The sequence below is a fragment of the Bison bison genome, unplaced genomic scaffold, assembly GCF_000754665.1.
Source record: "Bison bison bison isolate TAMUID 2011002044 unplaced genomic scaffold, Bison_UMD1.0 scf7180017864118, whole genome shotgun sequence".
Taxonomy (NCBI): Eukaryota; Metazoa; Chordata; class Mammalia; order Artiodactyla; family Bovidae; genus Bison; species Bison bison.
The window spans coordinates 2,459,687-2,481,632 of NW_011494690.1; the positions used below are offsets into that span (position 1 = coordinate 2,459,687).

The 21,946-nt window shown below is 36.2% G+C and overlaps 1 protein-coding gene across 2 annotated transcripts in view; it reads left to right on the forward strand.

Annotated features, from left to right (window-relative positions):
- The window catches only part of TRPM7 (transient receptor potential cation channel, subfamily M, member 7), a 113,823-nt gene that overhangs the window by 25,189 nt on the left and 66,688 nt on the right, over positions 1-21,946 (forward strand). For both annotated transcript variants that reach the window (XR_825219.1, XM_010839499.1), the window contains exons 4-11: positions 2,100-2,298; positions 4,520-4,733; positions 7,352-7,476; positions 8,263-8,434; positions 9,636-9,810; positions 11,103-11,226; positions 11,648-11,720; positions 12,979-13,079. Coding sequence is in view for 1 of the 2 variants with exons in the window: in XM_010839499.1 (XP_010837801.1) it covers positions 2,100-2,298; positions 4,520-4,733; positions 7,352-7,476; positions 8,263-8,434; positions 9,636-9,810; positions 11,103-11,226; positions 11,648-11,720; positions 12,979-13,079 (1,183 nt within the window). In the remaining variant the exon portion in view is untranslated. The remainder of the gene's footprint in view (positions 1-2,099; positions 2,299-4,519; positions 4,734-7,351; positions 7,477-8,262; positions 8,435-9,635; positions 9,811-11,102; positions 11,227-11,647; positions 11,721-12,978; positions 13,080-21,946) is intronic.

Sequence of the window (21,946 nt, forward strand, 5' to 3'; positions counted from 1 at the left end):
AATTCTTTAGCGCTCAGCTTTCTTCACAGTCCAACTCGCATATCCATACATGACCACTGGAAAAACCATAGCCTTGACTAGAAGGACCTTTGTTGGCAAAGTAATGTCTCTGCTTTTTAATAAGCTATCTAGGTTGGTCATAACTTTGCTTCCAAAGAGAAAGCGTCTTTTAATTTCATGGCTGCAATCACCATCTGCAGTGATTTTGGAGTCCAGAAAAATAAAGTCTGACACTGTTTCCACTGTTTCCCCATCTATTTCCTATGAAGTGATGGGACCGGATGCCATGATCTTAGTTTTCTGAATGTTGAGCTTTAAGCCAACTTTTTCGCTCTCCTCTTTCACTTTCATCAAGAGGCTTTTTAGTTCCTCTTCACTTTCTGCCATAAGGGTGGTGTCATCTGCATATCTGAGGTTATTGATATTTCTCCCGGAAAACTTGATTCCAGCTTGTGCTTCTTCCAGCCCAGCGTTTCTTATGATGTACTCTGCATATAAGTTAAATAAGCAGGGTGACAGTATACAGCCTTGACGTACTCCTTTTCCTATTTGGAACCAGTCTGTTGTTCCATGTCTAGTTCTAACTGTTGCTTCCTGACCTGCATATAGGTTTCTCAAGAGGCGGATCAGGTGGCCTGGTATTCCCATCTCTTTGAGAATTTTCCACAGTTTATTGTGATCCACACAGTCAAAGGCTTTGACATAGTCAGTAAAGCAGAAATCTTGAATAAATACCTGCAAGTTCGTGTTTTTCACCAAATTTTAGCCACTGTTTCTTAAGATCCTTTTCTGCCCCTTCTCTGACTCCAATACTCTTCCCTGGAAAATCCCATGGATGAAGGAGCCTGATAGGCTGCAGTCCATGGGGTTGCTAAGAGTCGGACACGACTGAGGGACTTCACTTTCACTTTTCCCTTTCATGCATTGGAGAGGGAAATGGCAACCCACTCCAGTGTTCTTGCCTGGAGAATCCCAGGGATGGAGGAGCTTGGTGGGCTGGCGTCTATGGGGTCGCACAGAGTCGGACACGACTGAAGCAACTTAGCATCAGCAGCAGCAGCCCCTTCTCTGTCTCTCCTCCCTCTGGGAGTCTGGGTGTATTAGGTTGCTTGATATTTCCTGCAGGTCACTGAGGCCCTGTTTTATTTTTGTTTAATTAAAATAATTTTTTCCCATTTATCAAATTATATCATTTGTATTGATCTGTCTTCAGGTTCATTAACATTTATACATTCTCCAAAGCTGTAGATGGGGAAACAGTGGAAACAGTGTCAGGCTTTATTTTTTTGGGTTCTAAAATCACTGCAGATGGTGACTGCAGCCATGAAATTAAAAGAGGCTTACTCCTTGGAAGAAAAGTTATGACCAACCTAGATAGCATATTGAAAAGCAGAGACATTACTTTGCCAACATCCGTCTAGTCAAGGCTGTGGTTTTTCCAGTGGTCATGTATGGATGTGAGAGTTGAACTGTGAAGAAAGCTGAGCACCGAAGAATTGATGCTTTTGAACTGTGATGTTGGAGAAGACTCTTGAGAGTCCATTGGACTGCAAGGAGATCCAACCAGTCCATTCTGAAGGAGATCAGCCCTGGGTGTTCTTTGGAAGGAATGATGCTAAAGCTGAAACTCCAGTACTTTGGCCACCTCATGGAAGAGCTGACTCATTGGAAAAGTCTTTGATGCTGGGAGAGGTTGGGGGCAGGAGGAGAAGGGGACGACAGAGGATGAGATGGCTGGATGGCATCACTGACTCAATGGACCTGAGTCTGAGTGAACTCCGTGAGTTGGTGATGGACAGGGAGGCCTGGCGTGCTGCGATTCATGGGGTCGCAAAGAGTCGTACACGACTGAGCCATTGAACTGAACTGAACTGAAGTAGATGCCTCAAACTAAGTTTATTAATAGAAGCCTGTATCATCAAATATTAATGTATTTATAGTATTTTAATGCTATGGTTAACATATTAACTTACTGATATCCTAAAATCAAAAAGTCAGTATTTTCGTATTCTTCAAAAGTTCCTTTATTTTCAAACAGTTTTTCATTGACTGATTTTTTTAAAAGGTCTTTTAAAAGTTTTATTATTTTTTTCCCTTAGGTGTTTTTGTGGTCGCTTGGTCAAGCAACATGCTTGTTTTACTGCAAGTCTTGCCATGAAATACTCAGATGTGAAATTGGGTGACCATTTTAATCAGACATTAGAAGAGTGGTCTGTGGAAAAACATACAGAACAGAGCCCAACGGATGCTTATGGAGTCATAAATTTTCAAGGGGGTTCTCATTCCTACAGAGCTAAGGTATATTGTGTATTAAAGTGTCTTACTTCATTTACCTTTTAATTAATTCCAGCTCTTTGCAACTCCATGGACTAGAGCCCACCAGGCTCCTCTGTCTGTGGAATTCTCCAGGTAAGAATACTAGAGTGGGTTGCCATGCCCTTCTCCAAGGGATCTTCCCGACCCAGGGATCAAACCCAGGTGTCCCACATTGCAGGAAGATTCTTTACCATTTGAGCTACCCAGGAAGCCAGTTAATTAAATAATGTATGTTTATTATCTGACAGCTTATATAATAGTGTGTCAGAAAATCAGTTTTAGTCATTTCTTTATTTTGAAGTTCTTTGTATTGGTACACACAAATACAGAATGTGTTTTGGTGCATTGAACCTTTTTTAATTTCATTTACTATTTCACTTTCTCTTTGTTCCCTTTTTTAATCTTTTTGGTTAACGTATTTTTAATTATTGCTTTTCTTTATAGCATCTTATTTATATATTTTTCTGTTCTGCAGGTTAATTTTATAAATACTATAAAATACATCTTTAACTGGTTACTGTTACAGATTAGTACTTTTACTACTTCCTGGTCAATGCAAGAACCTTTAAAATACTTGTGACTGCATTTATTTCCCTCATGACTTACGTGCTTTTGTTGGCATAAATTTTATTTGTGTGTGTGTGTGTGTGTTTTGAAAACTCCCAAATTGATCCTCCTTGGTGGATCAGTGGTAAAGAATCTGCCCGCCAATGCAGGAGACACAGATTCGATTCCTGATCCTGGAAGATCCCACATGCCACAGAGCAGCTAAGCCCATGTGCCACAACTATTGAGCCTGTGCTTCAGTGCCCAGGAACCACAAGTGCTGCACCCACATGCTGCAGCTACTGAAGCCTACATGCCCTAGAGCCAGTGCTCAGCAACAAAAGAAGGTACCACAGTGAGAAGCCCAGAGCACTGAGGGAAGAGTAGCCCCCGCTCGCTTCAACTAGAGAAAGCCTACGCAGAACAAAGACCTGGCACAGCCAAATATAAATAAATAAAAATGTTTAAATCCCCAAATAATAATTTATGATTCATTTAGACTTGTCTACATTTTACCTTTTAAGTTACTGTCCCTGGCTCCCTCCCCGTCTTGATTTGCTAAGCAGTGTCATATGATGGGCCTGTCTCTCTGGGTTTTTCTGTTCTTTTGGATCCTGACACGACAAGTTATCACAACTTTGGTAGCTTACTGATGTCTTAATAACAGGGGTCGTTAATCTAGTTTGTCTAGTTCCTAGGGGCAGAGTTGGTCCAAAACAACATAGTCCATCATTGTTGAAAATGGAATTCCTCATTTATTACTAACATAATCTCTTTTTTTTTAAGTTTATTTATTCATTTATGACTGTGATGGGTCTTCATTGCTGCGTGAGGGCTTTCTCTAGTTGCTGCAAGCAGGGGCTACTCTTTTTTGCAGAGTGTGGCCTCAGTAGTTGTGGCACACAGGCTCATTTGCCTCACAGTATGTGAAATCCTCTTGGACCAAGAATCAAACCCATGTCCCTGCATTGGCAGGTGGACTCCCAACCTCTGGACCACCAGGGAAGTCCCATAATCTGTTTTTTAAATTTATTAACTTTAGATTATTTTCCAAGCACCACTTAATGAACCCAAGTATAATGATAAGTTAAACAAAGCTAATACTTAAAGACTTAGAAGAAATCTCATTACAAATCATTCTTAAGGGAATCTGGAGTCTTCTCAGTTTTATATAACTTATGATATTTGGGGATATTTTCCCTTGGTGTTTGATCTCTGTAAAGGAATGGCTAATATATTGTTTTGGAAAGAACCTTTATTAGAGAAGATTAAAAGTGTTTTTTTCCCCCCAACATCTGAGTATTATAAGATTTGATATGAATATTTTTGATTTCTTCTTACAAGGCAAGAAATACTGTGGACAAATCTGTAAACCAGGTGAATGGTAATTTGGTTTATATAATCAGAAGGAGTAACAAATTTACATCTTAAAGTTTGAAAATTAGAGTGCCACTATTTCTCTAGCTCTTACAGAATGATTTTCCAACCTTAAAATTGTTTGTTTGTTATTGCTTATTCTTAGGAGTGTAAATATATTACAAGTAGCCTATGAAATCTATTTTATAATAATCTTATGCAAATAAAGTTTTTCTTAAGTCATGTGATGCTGCATTATGAAACTTATGAATTATTATTTTTTAAAAATCTTTCTTGTTAGTATGTGAGGCTATCATATGACACCAAACCTGAAATCATTCTACAACTTCTGCTTAAAGAATGGCAAATGGAATTACCCAAACTTGTTATCTCTGTGCATGGTGGCATGCAGAAGTTTGAGCTTCACCCACGAATCAAGCAGTTGCTTGGAAAGGGTCTTATTAAAGCTGCAGTTACAACCGGAGCCTGGATTTTAACTGGAGGAGTAAACACAGGTAAACAGTAATAAAATTGGTATAATATTTATTTGATGTGTTTGTAAATTTTTCATATCAGATATTTGAAAAGTCAACACAGTATAAATGTATACTAGTCTTCTGTTAAGTAATCTATAGTTCTTAAGTATAAATGCTAACTGAAAAATGAATTTGGTTTTTGTTTGTTCTTTTAAAAGAATAGTATGCTTTATCATTTACTTTTTTTTTTTTTTATTAAGACTTTGTTTTTGGCTGTGTCTTGTGGCTTGCAGGATCTTAGTTCCCCAGCCTGGGCCATTGTGATGACAGTGCCAAATCCTAATCATTGGACCGTCAGGGAATTCCCAAGAATAATGTGCTTTGGAGCAAGGGTTTGCAAACTATGGTTCCCTGCACCAAATCCAGCCTACTCCTTGTTTTTGTAGATAAAGGTTTATTGGAACACAGCCACGTTTGTTTTTGTATGGTTTTGTATCACACTTCTGTGCTATAAGAGCAGAGGTGGATAGTTCTTAGATTGTGTGTCTTGCAAAGCCTAAAATGCTTCAAATTTGGTCCTTTATAAAAAGTTTGCTGACCTACTGTATAGCAAAGTATTATTCTTGTCACTTTGTAACTGCTGGTAAATTGAGAAAAGAATGGCAATTCATTGCCTGCTGCTAAGTCGATTCAGTCGTGTCCGACTCTGTGTGATCCCATAGATGGCAGCCCACCAGGCTTCCCCGTCCCTGGGATTCTCCAGGCAAGAACACTGGAGTGGGTTGCCATTTCCTTCTCCACTGCATGAAAGTGAAATGTGAAAGTGAAGTCGCTCCGTTGTTCCCGACTCTTAGCGACCCCATGGACTGCAGCCTACCAGGTTCCTCTGTCCATGGATTTTCCAGGCAAGAGTACTGGAGTGGGGTGCCATTGCCTTCTCCGATTCATTGCCCAGACAGTGGTAAAAAAATAGCTTTTGAAGTTAATTTTTAATATAATCTTATATTCTAAGTCTTTCCTTTCACATACACAGTTTGGATAGAAGGAAGGCCAATTAATTTTAATATCCAAAGTAAAACATAGTTATTATTTAGTTTGCAAAAATATATTTCATTAACAGCAACTGTTTTTTGAACCTTATTGTGGCACTCTTCTAGGCACTGAAAATATATCGTTACACAAAATATTTGCCTTCATGGAGCTTATATTCTAGTGGGAAAGATGTAGAAAACAAACAGATAACTAAGTGTATAATAAATTAAATAATAAGTGCTTTGGGAGACGCATAAAATGTAGAGGAGGGATAGTGAGGGATGGTCAAGGAAGCTTTGTTCATAGGGTAACTTTGAGTAGAAGTGGAAGGAAATGAAGCAAATGAGATGAAGAATAATGTGGAACAGAGCATTTAAAGGAGAAAAAATGGGAAGTATTGGAAAAATAGTAAGAAAGATCCAATGTAGCTTGAGTAGAATGAGCAAGGACTGCTGGGTGATGAGATAAGAAAGTTACAGGTGAGTGGTGATGGTGGGTTTGACAGGGTTTGTGGTGAATATCAGGAGCAACAGATAGATCATCATATAAGGCCTTGCAGGCCATTATAAGCACTTTGACTTTTAATCTGAATTAGAAGGGGAGGTTTTAAACAGAGTTGACAGGAGCAAAGATATCTTGAATGATGGTTTAAAAATAGACTATAAACAGGCAAAGCAGCAATTGGAAGAACAGTAAAGATGCTATTTCAAATATCCCTGTGAGATATGAGATCTAATGTTCTATAAAAATCTGATTGAGTGATGCATTGATTTGCTAGGGCTATTAAAATACCACAGACTGGGAGGCTTAAACAAAAGAAATTTATTTTCTAATAGTTCTGGAGACCCAAGATCAAGATGTTAGCAAGTTTGGTACCTCCTGATGCAGCTCTCCTTGACTTACAGATGGCCATCTTTTCACTGTGTCCTCTTGTGGCCTTTCCCATTGCATGTGCATCTCTGGTGTCTCTTTTGTGTCCAAATTTCCCCTTCTTATAAGGACACCAGCCAGATTGGATTAGGGCCTACCCCAACATCCTCATTTTCACACGATATCCTAAAGGATCTATTTCCAAATACTGTCACATTCTAAGGTACTGGGGTTAGAGTATCAACATAGGAATTTTGGGGAGGATACTCTTCAGTCCATAACAAGTGGTAATGAGAAGTTATGTGCTCTTTTGAATTATTTTTTCTGTATACTTTCCTCCCAGTTTTTGACTCAGTTGAAAAACTGTTGTAGTTTTTTCTGAGTTTGTATGTTTTGCTTATAGTCCTGAGCCATACTCTTCTTTTTTTTTAGATGATGTATAGAGCAGTAACAAAAACTACAGTTAACATGAGGAATCTAAGAGAGGAGACTAGGCCTAACAACATGGTAAAAGTTAGTTTTACGTGTGTTTCAGGCAGTTGTAGTGGTTTGACATTGTGGGTTTTTTTTTTTTTTTTTTTCCTTTCTTTTTCGTCCTTGTGTTTTCTTTTGAAAGTTTGTCTTTTGGACTTTGTTGCTATTTGTGAAAAAAAAAAAACAAAAACCTAGCATCAGTTGTAACGTTACTGAGAATAGGATTGTTCTGAACACAATAAAGACTTTCAAATAAAGTGAATTTAATTTTATATGAACAGGTGTGGCAAAACATGTTGGTGATGCCCTTAAAGAACATGCTTCCAGATCATCTCGAAAGATTTGCACTATTGGAATAGCTCCATGGGGAGTGATTGAAAACAGAAATGATCTTGTTGGGAGAGATGTAAGAGTGTTTTTAAAAATTTCTTTTTTTTAAGCTTATGTCAGAACAAAATTAGAGTAAGAATAGTGCAAAGTCAACCTAAAATATTCATGATCATACTACAGTCCTTTTGAAAACACCATCATAGATTTAAACAGTTGTAATTATAGTGTTAGTACATTTGGTTTCTGCCCTTTTTTATATAACTATTTCACACTTTTTCCATATCATGCCAGTCTGTGTAATTAAGTTTTTGATGATTGCATGATGTTAAGAATTAATTGTATTGTCTGTGAAAGTAGTAATCAAATGCTGGCGTTTTATTCAAGTAGGTTAAAGACATGCGAATTGGTTGTAGATATTTTTTCAAGAGATTATTAAAAAGGAATTAATTATAATGATCATTTTCAAATGCAGTTGAATTTCTAACATCAATTTTAAAGATTCTACTTATGACTGGAAAAGTAGCAATATGACATTAAACTGCTTTTATTCAATGTCCTTTATATATTGCACGTTATTCCCTAATAATCTAAGAGTTTCTTAACATTCTTTATTTATTTGCTTATTTGCTGCTGTTTCCTTTGCATGGGATGATGAAATATGATATATTCTGCAGTGAGAGCCAAAATATAATTGTTTGGTTTAGCCCATTATTGAATAATCTTCAGTTGCTTAAAAGCTCATGCTTTTTGATACATTCTTTTATATTTTGTATTTTTGCCTTTACAGATTATTTCAAAATTTGTTTTTACTGTATGTTATATTTAATCCTACCCACTAACTCTCATGTTTGTTATTGTTTAGGTGGTTGCTCCTTACCAAACTTTGTTGAACCCTCTGAGCAAATTGAATGTTCTGAATAATCTGCATTCCCATTTCATATTGGTGGATGATGGCACTGTTGGAAAGTATGGAGCAGAAGTCAGACTTAGAAGAGAACTTGAAAAAACTGTTAATCAGCAAAGAATTCATGCTAGTAAGGGCATTTATAAATTTGTTGTTAAAATTATTCTGGGCTGTATTAATTGCCAGCAGCATTCTATGAAAGGTAGAATGTTCTTTTAAGTCCTCATTTCCTTAGTAGCAGGATGACATTAAACAACAAAGAGTAACTGACCCTACACAAAATGAGACCTAGGAAAGGAAGTTTGAGATTAAACAGGATACTCAAATATCAAGGCCAAAGCCACAAAAGTTCGTTGGAAGCTTTGTTGCTACTGTAATCCCATTGCATCTCAAGGAATTCAGAAATATTCTTAATGTATGATATATTCCAGTACATGACTTTGAAGTTCAGGATTGAAGAGGAAAAACATACTTTATTGTGAAGTAAGAATCACTTTACATAAAGTTGATAACATAAGTAGGTATCACTCTTTGGTAGATATGTCTTAAAAATTGGTATTCTAGAAACACATCTTTTCTAACCATGGTTAAACTTTCTGGTTCAACATCTAGATTTTTATTTCAAAAAGAAGAAATTTTGTAATTTTAGGACACCAAGAAGGTGAGCTCTATGATGAAGTGAAATATAAGTACAAAAATTACAGGATAGTATTTTCAGATTACGATGGAGTCATAGCATCTCCTAAAACTTAGGAATGTTTTAGAACTTTGAAAATACCTATATTTTGGATTTTTTCACTAGGTATTCACTAGACAAGGTATTCCCTAAATTTCTTTTCTGTTACTCTGATAGAGGTCTTGATTTTATTGATCTGTTCTGTTTATGTAAGCCTGATTCTGTCATTAATTTCTATACTAATGTCTCATTGCATTTGGAATAAAAAAGTGATTAAAAATAGAAACATTGGAAGTTCAACTCATGCCATATTAAAAAGCAAACTGAAAACCAACTTGGTGTTTTAATTTCTAATCAAGAGTTAAAGTAGAGAAATATGCAAAATAGTTACTGCTTTCCAGTGAATATATGTTTTAGTGTATGCCTTGTTATATATTGAATTTTCTAATTTTGTTACTTAGAATAGACTTAAAAGTCAGTGTAAAAGTAATTGTTTTAGTATTTTATTTATATCAGACTAGTATCATGTTGAGTACTTTAATCCAACACAGTCTTTTAAGAAATTTTATTTTGGCTTTTTATTGTTTTTGATTGAGATAAAAATAAGATTAAATTATTGAATTTGAATCATAATTAATCTTTTCACTTTTTTAAGGAATTGGTCAAGGTGTTCCTGTGGTGGCACTTATATTTGAGGGTGGGCCAAATGTTATCCTCACTGTTTTAGAATACCTTCAGGAAAGTCCTCCTGTTCCAGTTGTCGTATGTGAAGGAACAGGCAGAGCTGCAGATCTACTAGCATATATTCATAAGCAAACAGAAGAAGGAGGGTAAGTGTATGATTACAATATATTTTTAATAATTTCACGTAAAGAGGGCTGAGGGGGCTTCCTAGGTAGTGGAGTGGTAAAAAATCTGCCTGCCAGTTCAGGAGACGAACAACATGCAGGTTTGATCCCTGGGTCTGGAGTAGGAAATGGCAACCCACTCCAGTGTTCTTGCCTGGAAAAATTCCATGGACAGAGGAGCCTGATGGGCTACAGTTCATGGGGTCGCAAAGAGTAGGACACAACTGCGCACCCTTGCATAAAGAAGCTTGTGGCTTCTAGAATATTAAATTCATTTCGGTGTTTTATGAACATGAAAATACCTTCCTAAGTGTTGAGGAAAAGGCCTGTCTGACACATTATTAGAATGAGTTAAAATATAACTGTCTTTGTTATGGACAATTTTGCAAGATCTGTTAAATATACAGAGGCACATATCTTTTGACTTGATAGTTTTATTTCTGGTAATTTTCCTACAAATGTACACATATGAAGTAACTTACATAAAGTTATGCATTACAGTGTGGTTTGTCATAATAAAAGATTGGAACAATATAGAGCATATATCAAGGGGACTAGATAAATAACATGGTACATCTGCAAGTGGAATAGTTTGCAATAGTTTTATGTATGGTTTTAATCTGGTTAGTAGACTTGAGAAGATTAACAATATATATGTAGAAAAAGGAAAATGTACAGTAACATATATATTATGGTGCCTTTCATGTGGGAGAAAAGCAGAATTGTATGTATGGAAAGAGATCCTGGAAAGTTACACAAAATAAAAGTGTTTCTTGAGAGCAGTTGAGATGGAATGGACTGATAGAAGACAGTGAAAAGGACACGTTCACTATGAATTTGCACATCTTTATATTTTATATCAAACTTTTGAGCCATGTAAATATATTCCACTTTGAGAAAAAGAAATAAAAATGCAAATGTGCTGATATTTAACACATTTTGGTGAAATACTGGTTTACACATCATAATATCTTAAGATTATACAAAATCTTATAGAATGTGAGTACTGATAATGTACTCACATGCCTTATAAAAAAATGTTGGAAATAATTCAAAGAGAAAAATCACTCCATTTTCCATTTTTCACCCTTGTGATTTGTAGTGGGAGTCTAATGAAGCAGATTTCACTCATGGTTGAGTATTTAGTTTTTTCCCAAGTACTTGATACAGTATCTTTAAATGCCTTGCCTGTCCAACAGTACTTGATGATACTAGATTCTTCAAATTGCAGAATTTGAAATCAGTGGATTAAGTTGTGTTTCCTCTTACTTCAGGAATCTTCCTGATGCAGCAGAGCCCGATATTATTTCAACTATCAAAAAAACATTTAACTTTGGCCAGAGTGAAGCAGTTCATTTATTTCAAACACTAATGGAATGTATGAAAAGAAAGGAGCTCGTAAGTAGATTTCATCAGAATAAGCCTTTTTATTTCATTCAAAGCACATTCTAAACTAGAGAAATACTTTTAAAAAATTAATTTTTGGCCACCCCTGTGGCTTGTGGGATCTTAGTTTCCCAACCAGAAATTGAACCCAAGCCCTTGGCCATAAAAGCACGGAGTCCTAACCACTGGACTGCAGGGAGAATTCTCAGTTAGAAAAATATTAAAGGTTTGAATATACTTGAATTTTATTTGGTAAATGATACAGATTTTTAATTTTGGGGTTTTTTTATTATAATGAAATTATTTCTGACCTCCCAAAATTGTATATGCCATGTACTTTGAAATTACTTTGTGATTTATGTGTGATTTATTTGCTTTATGCCTTAGCTTTTAAAATGTAAATGCATAATATTATGGATTAATCTTTAAATAGATCACTGTTTTCCACATTGGATCAGATGAACATCAAGATATAGATGTAGCAATACTTACTGCACTGCTTAAAGGTAAAGTTTCAAATTTATTTGTTAGGTCTTTCATTTACAGTCTTTATATAAGTTAGTGTTTGTTAATTTGAGAATTAAATTTTTCAGTAATTTTTCTTTGTAAAAGACATAGCATTCACTTTCTATGACAGCAAATTCACTTTTGTCTTTATAGTATATAATTTTTTTAAAAGTTCAAACTAGAATTTATGCCATTAGGCCTGTTATCTTGTTAAGGATGTATAAAATGTGTTACATTTTTAATTGGCTGAAAAATAAGTGTTTAAAGGTAATAAGGTATTAGTTGATAGAAGTTAAAGATAGTATTCTTAAATGTGCGATTTTTATTAGGAAGGAAAGTTTGGAAAGAAAACTTGTATCTTCTAGGACTGAGGGGTTATTATACTTTCACTTGAATTGTTTTTCTCTCATTATCTTTCCAAAGGCATCCAACTGATAAACAGTATTATAGTGAGAAATCTTTTCAAAAATTATAAACTAAAATGTTGTTCCATCTAAATACCTGACAGTGTGGAATGAGGTAGCAGAAGCAGAGCAAGAGGGTGTTGTCTTATCATTCACAAGAATTTTGCAAATGTTAGGCCATAATAAATTGCCAAAAGATCAAACATTTTAAAAATAATAAATATAGCATGTTTATGTCATCTAAGAATAAAGATCATAAATAATAGGAAGCCTAGAAACCATAAAGGGAAAGGTCAATAAGTATGATTTCATAAGTATAAAAAATAAAAAGAGAGCACTAATATTTGCTATATTCTTTCTGTGAACTAGCTACTGTGCTTTAGTAGTTTATGTTGTTTACTCTTGCAGCAGCCCTAAGAGTTAGATTTCCTATTTTCTTCATTTTATAGATGAGATAACTAAGAACAGGAGTGTGGAAAGATCACTGGAAGGTGTTAAAAATTAGTGATAAGCAGATGAATAATCCATGGAAAAATGAGTCAGAATTTATGTAATAGATATTAGCAGAAATGTGGAAATTTGGAAATGATAGAAAGATGTTAAAACAAAGAAACCCTATAAATTGGGGGTGGGGGGAAGCTTTTTATCCTCCTACTGGGTATTTGTATACTCCTGAAGGATGGTATAACATTTCTGGAATTTATTTTGGCAGTGTATCAAAAACTTTATATATCTTTCTACACAGCAGTTTGACTTCTATAAATTCATCCTATTAAACATGTACAAAAATGTACTTGCCAAAAAATTCAAATAAGTTAAATAAACTTGTCAACTGTTTTCTTTATTCAATTAGGCACTAATGCATCTGCATTTGACCAGCTCATCCTTACATTGGCTTGGGATAGAGTTGACATCGCCAAAAATCATGTATTTGTTTATGGACAGCAGTGGCTGGTATGTAAATAATGTATACAAGCAATGTATACATTTAGCTTAGTAATTAAGCTGAATTATAACACAATATTTGCTGAAACTGTGTCCTAACTTGACATTTTACCTGTCAGTCAAAAGTGCAAAATTACTGTAACTAAACATTTCTGCAGCATCCAGATCCATTTAGAATTTAGTAAGTTCCGTTTGCCTCTTGATAAAAACTGTGTTTTTTTAATAAGGTATAGATCTCTAAAAATTCTATAACTTGCATCTGTGTTTGTCTGGAATGTTTTCCTGTAATTGCTTTTTCTGGTGGCGTCCTTGTCTGATTTGGGGCTCAGAGTAACTTTGGGTTCATAAGATAAATTTGGAAGAGTTTGAGAAGGATTGGTATTAATTCTTCTTTGAATGTTTGGTAAAATTTACCAGTGAAGCTGTCTGGTCCTTATTCCTAATTAATCTGTTCACAATTTCTATTTCATCATGATTCAGTTTTGGTAAGTTTATGTTTCTAGGAATTTAACTGTTTCTTCTAGGTTGTCCAGTTTTTTGGCATATAATTTTTATGTTAACCTCTTATGTTCCTTTATATCTCTGGTATCATTTGTAACATCTCTTTCATTTTTTATTTATTTGAGTCCTCTCTGTTTTTCTTCTTGAGTCTAGCTAAAGGCTTGTCAGTTTCTTTTTTTTATTGGAATTATAATAACTTCACACTGTTGTGTCAGTGGAAGCTGTACAACGGAGAATTAGCCATATGCACACATGTATCCCCTCCTCCTTGAGCTTCTCTCCCACTGCCCCGATCCCATCCCTCCAGGTCATTACAGAGCACCGAGCTGAGCTCCCCGTGTTATACAGCAACTTCCCACTAGCTATCTGTTTTACACATGGTAATGTATATTTTTCAGTGCCACACTCCTAATTCGTCCCACCTTCTCTTCCCCCTCTGTGTTCACACATGTCTATTTTCTACATTTGTGCCTCTACTCCTGCCCTGCAAATAGGTTCATCTGTACCAGTTTTCTAGATTCCTTATATGTATGTTAATATACAGCATTTGTTTTTCTGACTGACTTCACTCTGTATGACAGACTCTAGGTTGATTCACATTACTACAGATGACTCAATTTCATCCCATTTTATGGCTGAGTAATATTTCACCATATATATGTAGCACATCTTCTTTATCCATGTCTTGGCTGTTGCATATAATGTCTTGGCTGTTTCATACAATGCTGCAATGAACATTGGGGTACAAATGTCTATTTGAATTATTATTTTTCTCTAAGTATATGTCCAGTAGTGGTATTGCTGAGTCATATGGTAGTTCTATTTTCAGTTTTTTAAGGAACCTCCATGCTATTCTCCATCATGGCTGTATCAGTTTACATTACCACCAGTAGGGCAAGAGGGTTCCCTTTTCTTCACACTGTCTCCAGCATTTATTGTTGACAGATTTCTTGATGATGGCCATTCTGACTGGTTGAGGGGATACTTCATTGTAGTTTTGATGTGCATTTCCCTGATAATTGGCTTTTCAGGTGACACAGTGGTAAAAAATCTTCCTGCCAATGCAGGAGATGCAGGTTCAATCCCTGGGTTGAGAAGATCTCCTGAAGGAGAAAATGGCAACCCCAGACAGAGGAGCTTGGCAGTCTGTAGGGTCACAGAGTCAGAGACAATGGAGCATGCGTGCACAGTTGCTTTGTTTGCAGGTATTTTCCTCCATTCTGAGGGTTGTCTTTTTGTTTTGTTTTTGGTTTCCTTTGCTCTGCAAAAGCTTTTAAGTTCCAAATGTTTGGGCTTTCAGTTTTATCTTTTCGAAGAACTAGCTCTAGTTTCATTATAGTTGTCTTTTCAATCTGTTTCATTTATATCTGTCTAATCTTTGTTACTTTCTTCCATCTGCTGACTTTGAGTATCATTAATTCTTTTTTGTTCTGGTCTCTTGAAGTATAAAGTTATGTTACTTGAGACATTTTTTGTTCTTCTGTGAACTTCCGTTTTAGAACTGCTTTTGCTGTATACCATAAATTTTTGGTATGTCATATTTTCATTTTTGTTTGTCTCAAGATATTTTTTTATTTCTATTTTGATTTCTTCTTTGACCCATTTGTTGTTGAGTAGCATGTTGTTTGATCTTTACACATTTTTAAATTTTCCAGTTTTCTTTGTATGATTAATTTCTAGTTTCATATCACTGTGGCCAGAAAAGATGCTTGGTATGATTTCAGTTTTCTTAAACTTATTAAGACATGTTTTGTGGCTTAACATTGTCTGTCCTATAAAATTTTATGTACACTGTAGAAGAATGTGTATTTGTTGCTTTGAGGAAGGAACTTTCTGTATATCTGTATTAAATCCTAGGGTCTATTTTGTCATTTAAGGCTTATGATTTCGTACTGATTTTCTATCTGAATGATCTATCCATTTATGTAAGTGGCTATAATTTTGAATTGCTGTCTGTTTCTTCCTTTAAGTCTGTTACTGTTTGCTTTATGCATTTAGGTGCTCCCATGTTAGGTACAAAAATATTTACAAATGTTGTATCTTCTTGTTGAATTGACCACTTAAACATTATGTACCATCCATCTTTGTTTCTTATTACAGTTTTTTATTAAACTCTCCTCTATCTGATATAGGTAAGCTTTTGTTTGGTTTCCATTTGCATGGAATATCCTTTTCCATTTCTTTACTTTCAGTCTGCATGTCTTTACATCTAAAATGAGTCTGTTATAGACAGCATGTAGATAGGTTCTTACATTTTTATTCATTTAGCTACTCTTTGTCTTTGAATTATTGAATTTAGTCCATACTCCACTCCAGTACTCTTGCCTGGAAAATCCCATGGACAGAGGAGCCTGGTAGGCTGCAGTCCATGGGGTCGCTAGGAGTCGGACACGACTGAGCGACTTCACTTTCACTTTTCACTTTCATGCATTGGAGAAGGAAATGGCAACCCACTCCCATGTTCTTGCCTGGAGAATCCCAGGGACAGGGGAGCCTGGTGGGCTGCCGTCTCTGGGGTTGCACAGAGTCGGGCACGACTGAAGCGACTTAGCAGCAGCAGCAGCAGCACATTTAAAATAATTATTATAAGTATGTACTTACTGACATTTTGTTAACAGATTTCTGGCTGTTTTTGTAATTCCTCTCTGTTCTTTTCTTTTTTTTCCTCTTGCTCTCCTTTTATAGTTTGATGACTTTCTTTAATGATATGTTTATATTCCTTTCTCTTTATCTTTTGCATATTTACTGTAGCTTTTTGCTTTGTGGTTACCATGAGAGTTACAGATAATAACTTATATCTCTTAACAGTCTGTTTTATGTTAATAACCACTTCTTTGATCCCATTCTAAATATTAACATTTTCATATTACCCTTCCTGTTTTGTTTTTGATGTCACATTTTACATCTTTTTACTGTGAGTTTCTCTTAACTAATTACTGTAATCATGGCTGTTTTTACTACTTTTGTCTTTTAACCTTTATTCTAACTTCATAAGTGATTAATTTACTACTTTACTGTATGTTTACCTTTCCACTGAGATTTATTCTTTCATATGTTTTCTTACTACTAAGTACCACCTTTTCTTTTCAGCTTAAAAGAAGCTCCTTTAACATTTCTTGAAAGGCTGGTTTAGTGATGATAGACCCCTTTATTTTTTGCCAGTTTGGAAAAGTCTCTCTCTCCTTCAATTCAGATTAAGAATTTTTGCCAAGTTTAGAGTATTCTTCATTGGAAGTTTTTTCTTTCAGTTCTTTGAATATATCATGCTACTCCCATCTAGCCTGCAGAGTTTCTGCTGAAAAATCTTCTGATAGTCTTATGGAGGTTCCCTTGTGTGTTACAAGTTGTTTTTCTCTTATTGCTTATAATATCCTCTCCTTGTCTTTAACTTTTGGCATTTTCAGTTATGTATCTCTCTGAAGGTCTCTATTAGTTTCAGTTCAGTCACTCAATCGTGTCTGACTCTTTGCAACCCCATGAACTGCAGCGCACCAGGCCTCCCTGTTCATCACCAACTCCTGGAGTCCACTCAAACCCATGTCCATTGAGTCGGTGATGCCATCCAACCATATTATTCTCTGTCGTCCCCTTCTCCTGCCCTCAGTCTTTCCCAGCATCAGGGTCTTTTCAAATAAGTCAGCTCTTTGCATCAGGTGGCCAAAGTATTAGAGTTTCAGCTTCAACATCAGTCCCTCCAATGAACACCCAGGACTAATCTCCTTTAGGATGGACTGGTTGGATCTCCTTGCAGTTCACCTTATTTGGAACTCTCTGAACTTACTGTATCTGGATGTCTGTTTTCTTCCTGAGATTAGAGACATTTCAGTCATTATTTCTTCAAATATGATTTCTACCCTTTTGTCTCACTCTTTTTCTGGGAAACCTAAAATATGTTAGTCCATTTGATATTGTCTCGTAAGTTTCTTAAGCTAACTTAACTTTTTGAAAAATTCTTTTTGCTACTCTGATTGGGTGAATTCTACTGCTTTATCTTCAAGTTGACTGATCCTTTCTTCTGCTTCATCTAGTCTGCTGTTGAACCCTGTTAGTGTATTTTTCAGTTTAGTCTTTTATTCTTCAGTTCTGTGACTTCTGGTTGATACAGTCCTAGATTTTCCATCTCTTCATTGAAGTTCTTGCTGTGTTCATTCTTCTCCACAGTTTGGTAAGCATCTTTATAATAATTACTTTGAACTCTTTCTCAGGTAAATTACTTACCTCCATTTCATTGTTTTTTCTTACTCTTTCATTTGGAACATATTTCTCTATTTTACTTGACTCTGTACTGGTTTCTATACAGTAGATGAAATAACCATGTCTTCCAATTGTGTGGTTTTTTTTTGGTCATGTGGTGTGTGCAGAATCTTAGTTCCCTACCCAGGAAGCAAACCCACACCACTGGAAGCATGGCATGTTAATCACTGGACTGCCAGGGAAATCCCCCAGCTCTTCTAGTGTTGAAGAGGTAGTCTTATGTAGGGGATGAACCTTGTCAGTCAACTTTGCCCCAGCTTTTTGTTCTCTCTCAAACCTTTCTGCTTCTTCAAGCAGCATATTATATTTTTACTAGCTCCCAGTAGTTGAGAATGTGCCAGTACCTTTTAGTGTCCTTAAGGGGAGTGTTTTAGCATCCAGATTCAGACAGATGGAACCCAGTTGCTCAGACAACAACTTTTGAGAGAAGATCTTAGAAAAGTGAATTCAACAATATACCATAATCAGGTGGGATTTATTCTGGAGATCTACAAATCAGTCAAGCATGATACATCACAAAAAATGAGTGATACGGGCTTCCCTGGTGGCTCAGTGGTAAAGAATCCACTTGCCAATGCAAGAGACACAGGTTTGATCTGTGATCTGGGAAGATCCCACGTGCTCTAGACCAACTAAACACATGCATCATGACTATTGAGTTTGTACCCTCTAGCTCGGAAGCATAACTGCTGAGCCCATGGGCCACAACTACTGAAGCCCCATGTTCCCTAGAGCCTGTGCTCTTCAACAAGAGAAGTCACCACAATGAGAAGCCTACAAACTACAACTAGAGAGTAGCCCTCACTCGCCACAACTAAAGAAAAGCCCATGCAACAGTGAGGCCCCAGCACAGCCAAAAATAAATAAAGTTATTAAAAAAGAAAGTGAATGATAAAAATTGTGTAATCAATTCAATAGATGCAGAAAAAGTATTTCACATAATTCTATATCTGTTTATGATAAAGACTCAACAGAGCAGGTATGGAGAGAATGTCCTTCAATATAATAAAGACATATATGACAAACCTACAGCTAATGTCATACTCAATGATGAAAAGTTGAAAGCTTTTCCTCTAAGATAAAGAATAAAACACCCTTGCTGCTTTTATTGCACATAGTGTTGGAAGCCCTCACTATAGCAGTTAGGCAAGAAAAAGTAATAAAAGGCGTGTAAGTTGGAAAAGAAGTAAAATTGTCACTCTTTGCTGATGACGTGATACCGTATGTAAAAAACCCTAAAGACTTCACCAAAAAACTGTTAGAACTAGTGTGTTCAGCAAAGTTGCAGGATGCAAAATCAGTATGCATAAATATATTGTGTGAAATGCTGGACTGGATGAAGCACAAGCTGGAATCAAGATTGCCAGGAGAAATACCAGTAACCTCAGATATGCAGATGACACCACACTCATGGCAGAAAGCAAAGAGGAACTAACGATCCTCTTGATGAAAGTGAAAGAGGAGACTGAAAAAGTTGGCTTAAAACTCAACATTCAGAAAACTAAGATCATGGCATCCAGTCCCATCACTTCATGACAAATAGATAGTGAAATAATGAAAACAGGGAGAGACTTTATTTTGGGGGGCTCCAAAATTACTGCAGATGGTGACTATAGCCATGAAATTAAAAGACGCTTGCTCCTTGGAAAAAAAGTTATGACCAACCTAAACAGCATTAAAAGCAGAGACATTACTTTGCCAACAAAGGTCTGTCTAGTCAAAGCTATGGTTTTTCCATTAGTCATGTATGGATGTGAGAGTTGGACTATAAAGAAAGCTGAGCGCCGAAGAATTGATGCTTTTGAGCTGTGATGTTGGAGAAGACTCTTGAGAGTCCTTTGGACCGCAAGGAGATCCAACCAGTCCATTCCAAAGGAGATCAGTCCTGGGTGTTCATTGGAAGGACTGATGTTGAAGCTGAAACTCCAATACTTTGGCCACCTGATGCGGAGAACTGACTCATTGGAAAAGACCCTGATGCTGGGAAAAATTGAAGATGGGAGGAGAAGGGGATGACAGGATGAGATGGTTGGATGGCATCACTGACTCAGTGGACATGAGTTTGAGTAAGCTCTGGGAGTTGGTGATGGACAGGTAAGCCTGGCATGCTGCAGTCCATGGGGTCACAAGGAGTCGGACATGACTGAGCGACTGAACTGATTGTGTGAAAATCTCATTCACAATTGCATCAAATAGAATAAATTACCTAGAAATAAATTCAGCCAAGGAAGTGAAAGATGTATGTGCCGAAAACTATAATATGTTGATGAAAGAAATTGAAGAATGTATACAGAAATGGAAAGATATTTCATGCTAATTGATAGAAATCAATATTGCTAAAATGTCTGCACTACTTAAAGCAATCTGTAGATTCTGTGCAGTCCCTATCAAAGTTCCAGTGGCTTCACAGAAATAGAAGAAGCAATTCTAAAATTTGTATAGAACCCCTGAAGATCCTAAGTAGCTGAAAGAGTCTTGAGAAAGAAGAATAAAGCTGAAAGCATTATGCTGCCTGACTTCAAACTTTTCACAAAGCTGTAGTAATTTAAACATGATGGTGGCATAAAAATAGATACATAGATCAATGGAGCAGAATAGAGAGCCCAGATATAAACTTATGCACATATTATGCCAATTAATTTTTGACAGTAGTCAAGACTATACAAAGGGGAAAGGACAGTATTTTTTCAATTATTTGTGTTAGAAAAACTACACAGTTGCATGAAAAGACTGAAACTTGACCACTGTCTTATACCCCACACAAAAATCAATTCAAAATGGATCAAAGACTTAAACATAAGACTTGGAACCATAAAACTTACAGAAGAATACATAGGTGGTAAGCTCCTTGACATAGATTTTAGTGATGATTTTTTTAATCACACCAAAAACACAACCTAAAAGTGCAAACAGGTAAGACTACCTCAAATTAAAAATCTTCTGCACAACAGAAGAAGCCGTCAACAAAATGAAAAGGCAGCCTACTCATGGAAGAACATATTTACAAATCATAAATCTGATAAGTGACTAATATCCATAATACATAAGGGAAAGCAAAAACAAGCAAAAGATAAAAATCAAACAAAACCAAAAAACCCAACTGAAAAATGGACAGAAAATCTGAATAGATATTTTTCCAAAGAAGGCATGCAAATAGCCAATATATTCATGAAAAGACGCTCAGCATTATTAATCATTAGGGGAATGCATATCAAAACCACAATGAACTATCACTTCACACCTGTTCAGTTCAGTTGCTCAGTCATGTCCAACTCTTTGCAACCCTATGAATCTCAGCACGCCAGGCCTCCCTGTCCATCACCAACTCCCGGAGGTTACTCAAACTCATGTCCATTGAGTCGGTGATGCCATCCAGCCATTTCATACTCTGTTGTCCCCTTCTCCTCCTGCCCTCAATCTTTCCCAGCATCTGGGTCTTTTCAAATGAGTCAGCTCTTCGCATCAGGTGGCCAAAGTATTGGAGTTTCAGCTTTAACATCCGTCCTTCCAATGAACACCCAGGACTGATCTCCTTTAGGAGGGACTGGTTGGATCTCCTTGCAATCCGAGGGACTCTCAAGAGTCTTTGTTTTATCTCAAAGATTTGTTCTACATAGTATTATCTATTTGATTTTATGCTTGTGCTGTGTGCTTAATCACTAAGTCATGTCTGATTCTTTGTGACCTCATGGACTTATAACCCTCCAGGTTCCTTTATCCATGGGATTTCCCAGGCAAGAATACAGGTGTGAATTCTTTGAATACAGATGTAATTCTTCTCCAAAGGATCTTCCTGACTTAGGGGTCAAACCTATGTCTCCCTTATCTCCTGCAATACCACTGAACCACCTGGGAAGCCTGATTTTATGCTTCTTCACCCTGAACGTAGTCTGCAGGACAGTTGTTTTATATTTTTTACTTTTATTTTTGTTAGGAGTTCAGTACGCACTGAGTATGTAAACAAATTCTGTTTTACAGACTTGTTTTTTAACTAAGCCTTTTTTCCTCAGGTGTGAAAATTTTGGTAGGCTTTGTTACTGTTCTAGGTCAATGATTATAAACCCAGTTGGCTAGAATACTTCTTTTTTACAACAAAAACTTTGTTATACCTTTTTTTATTA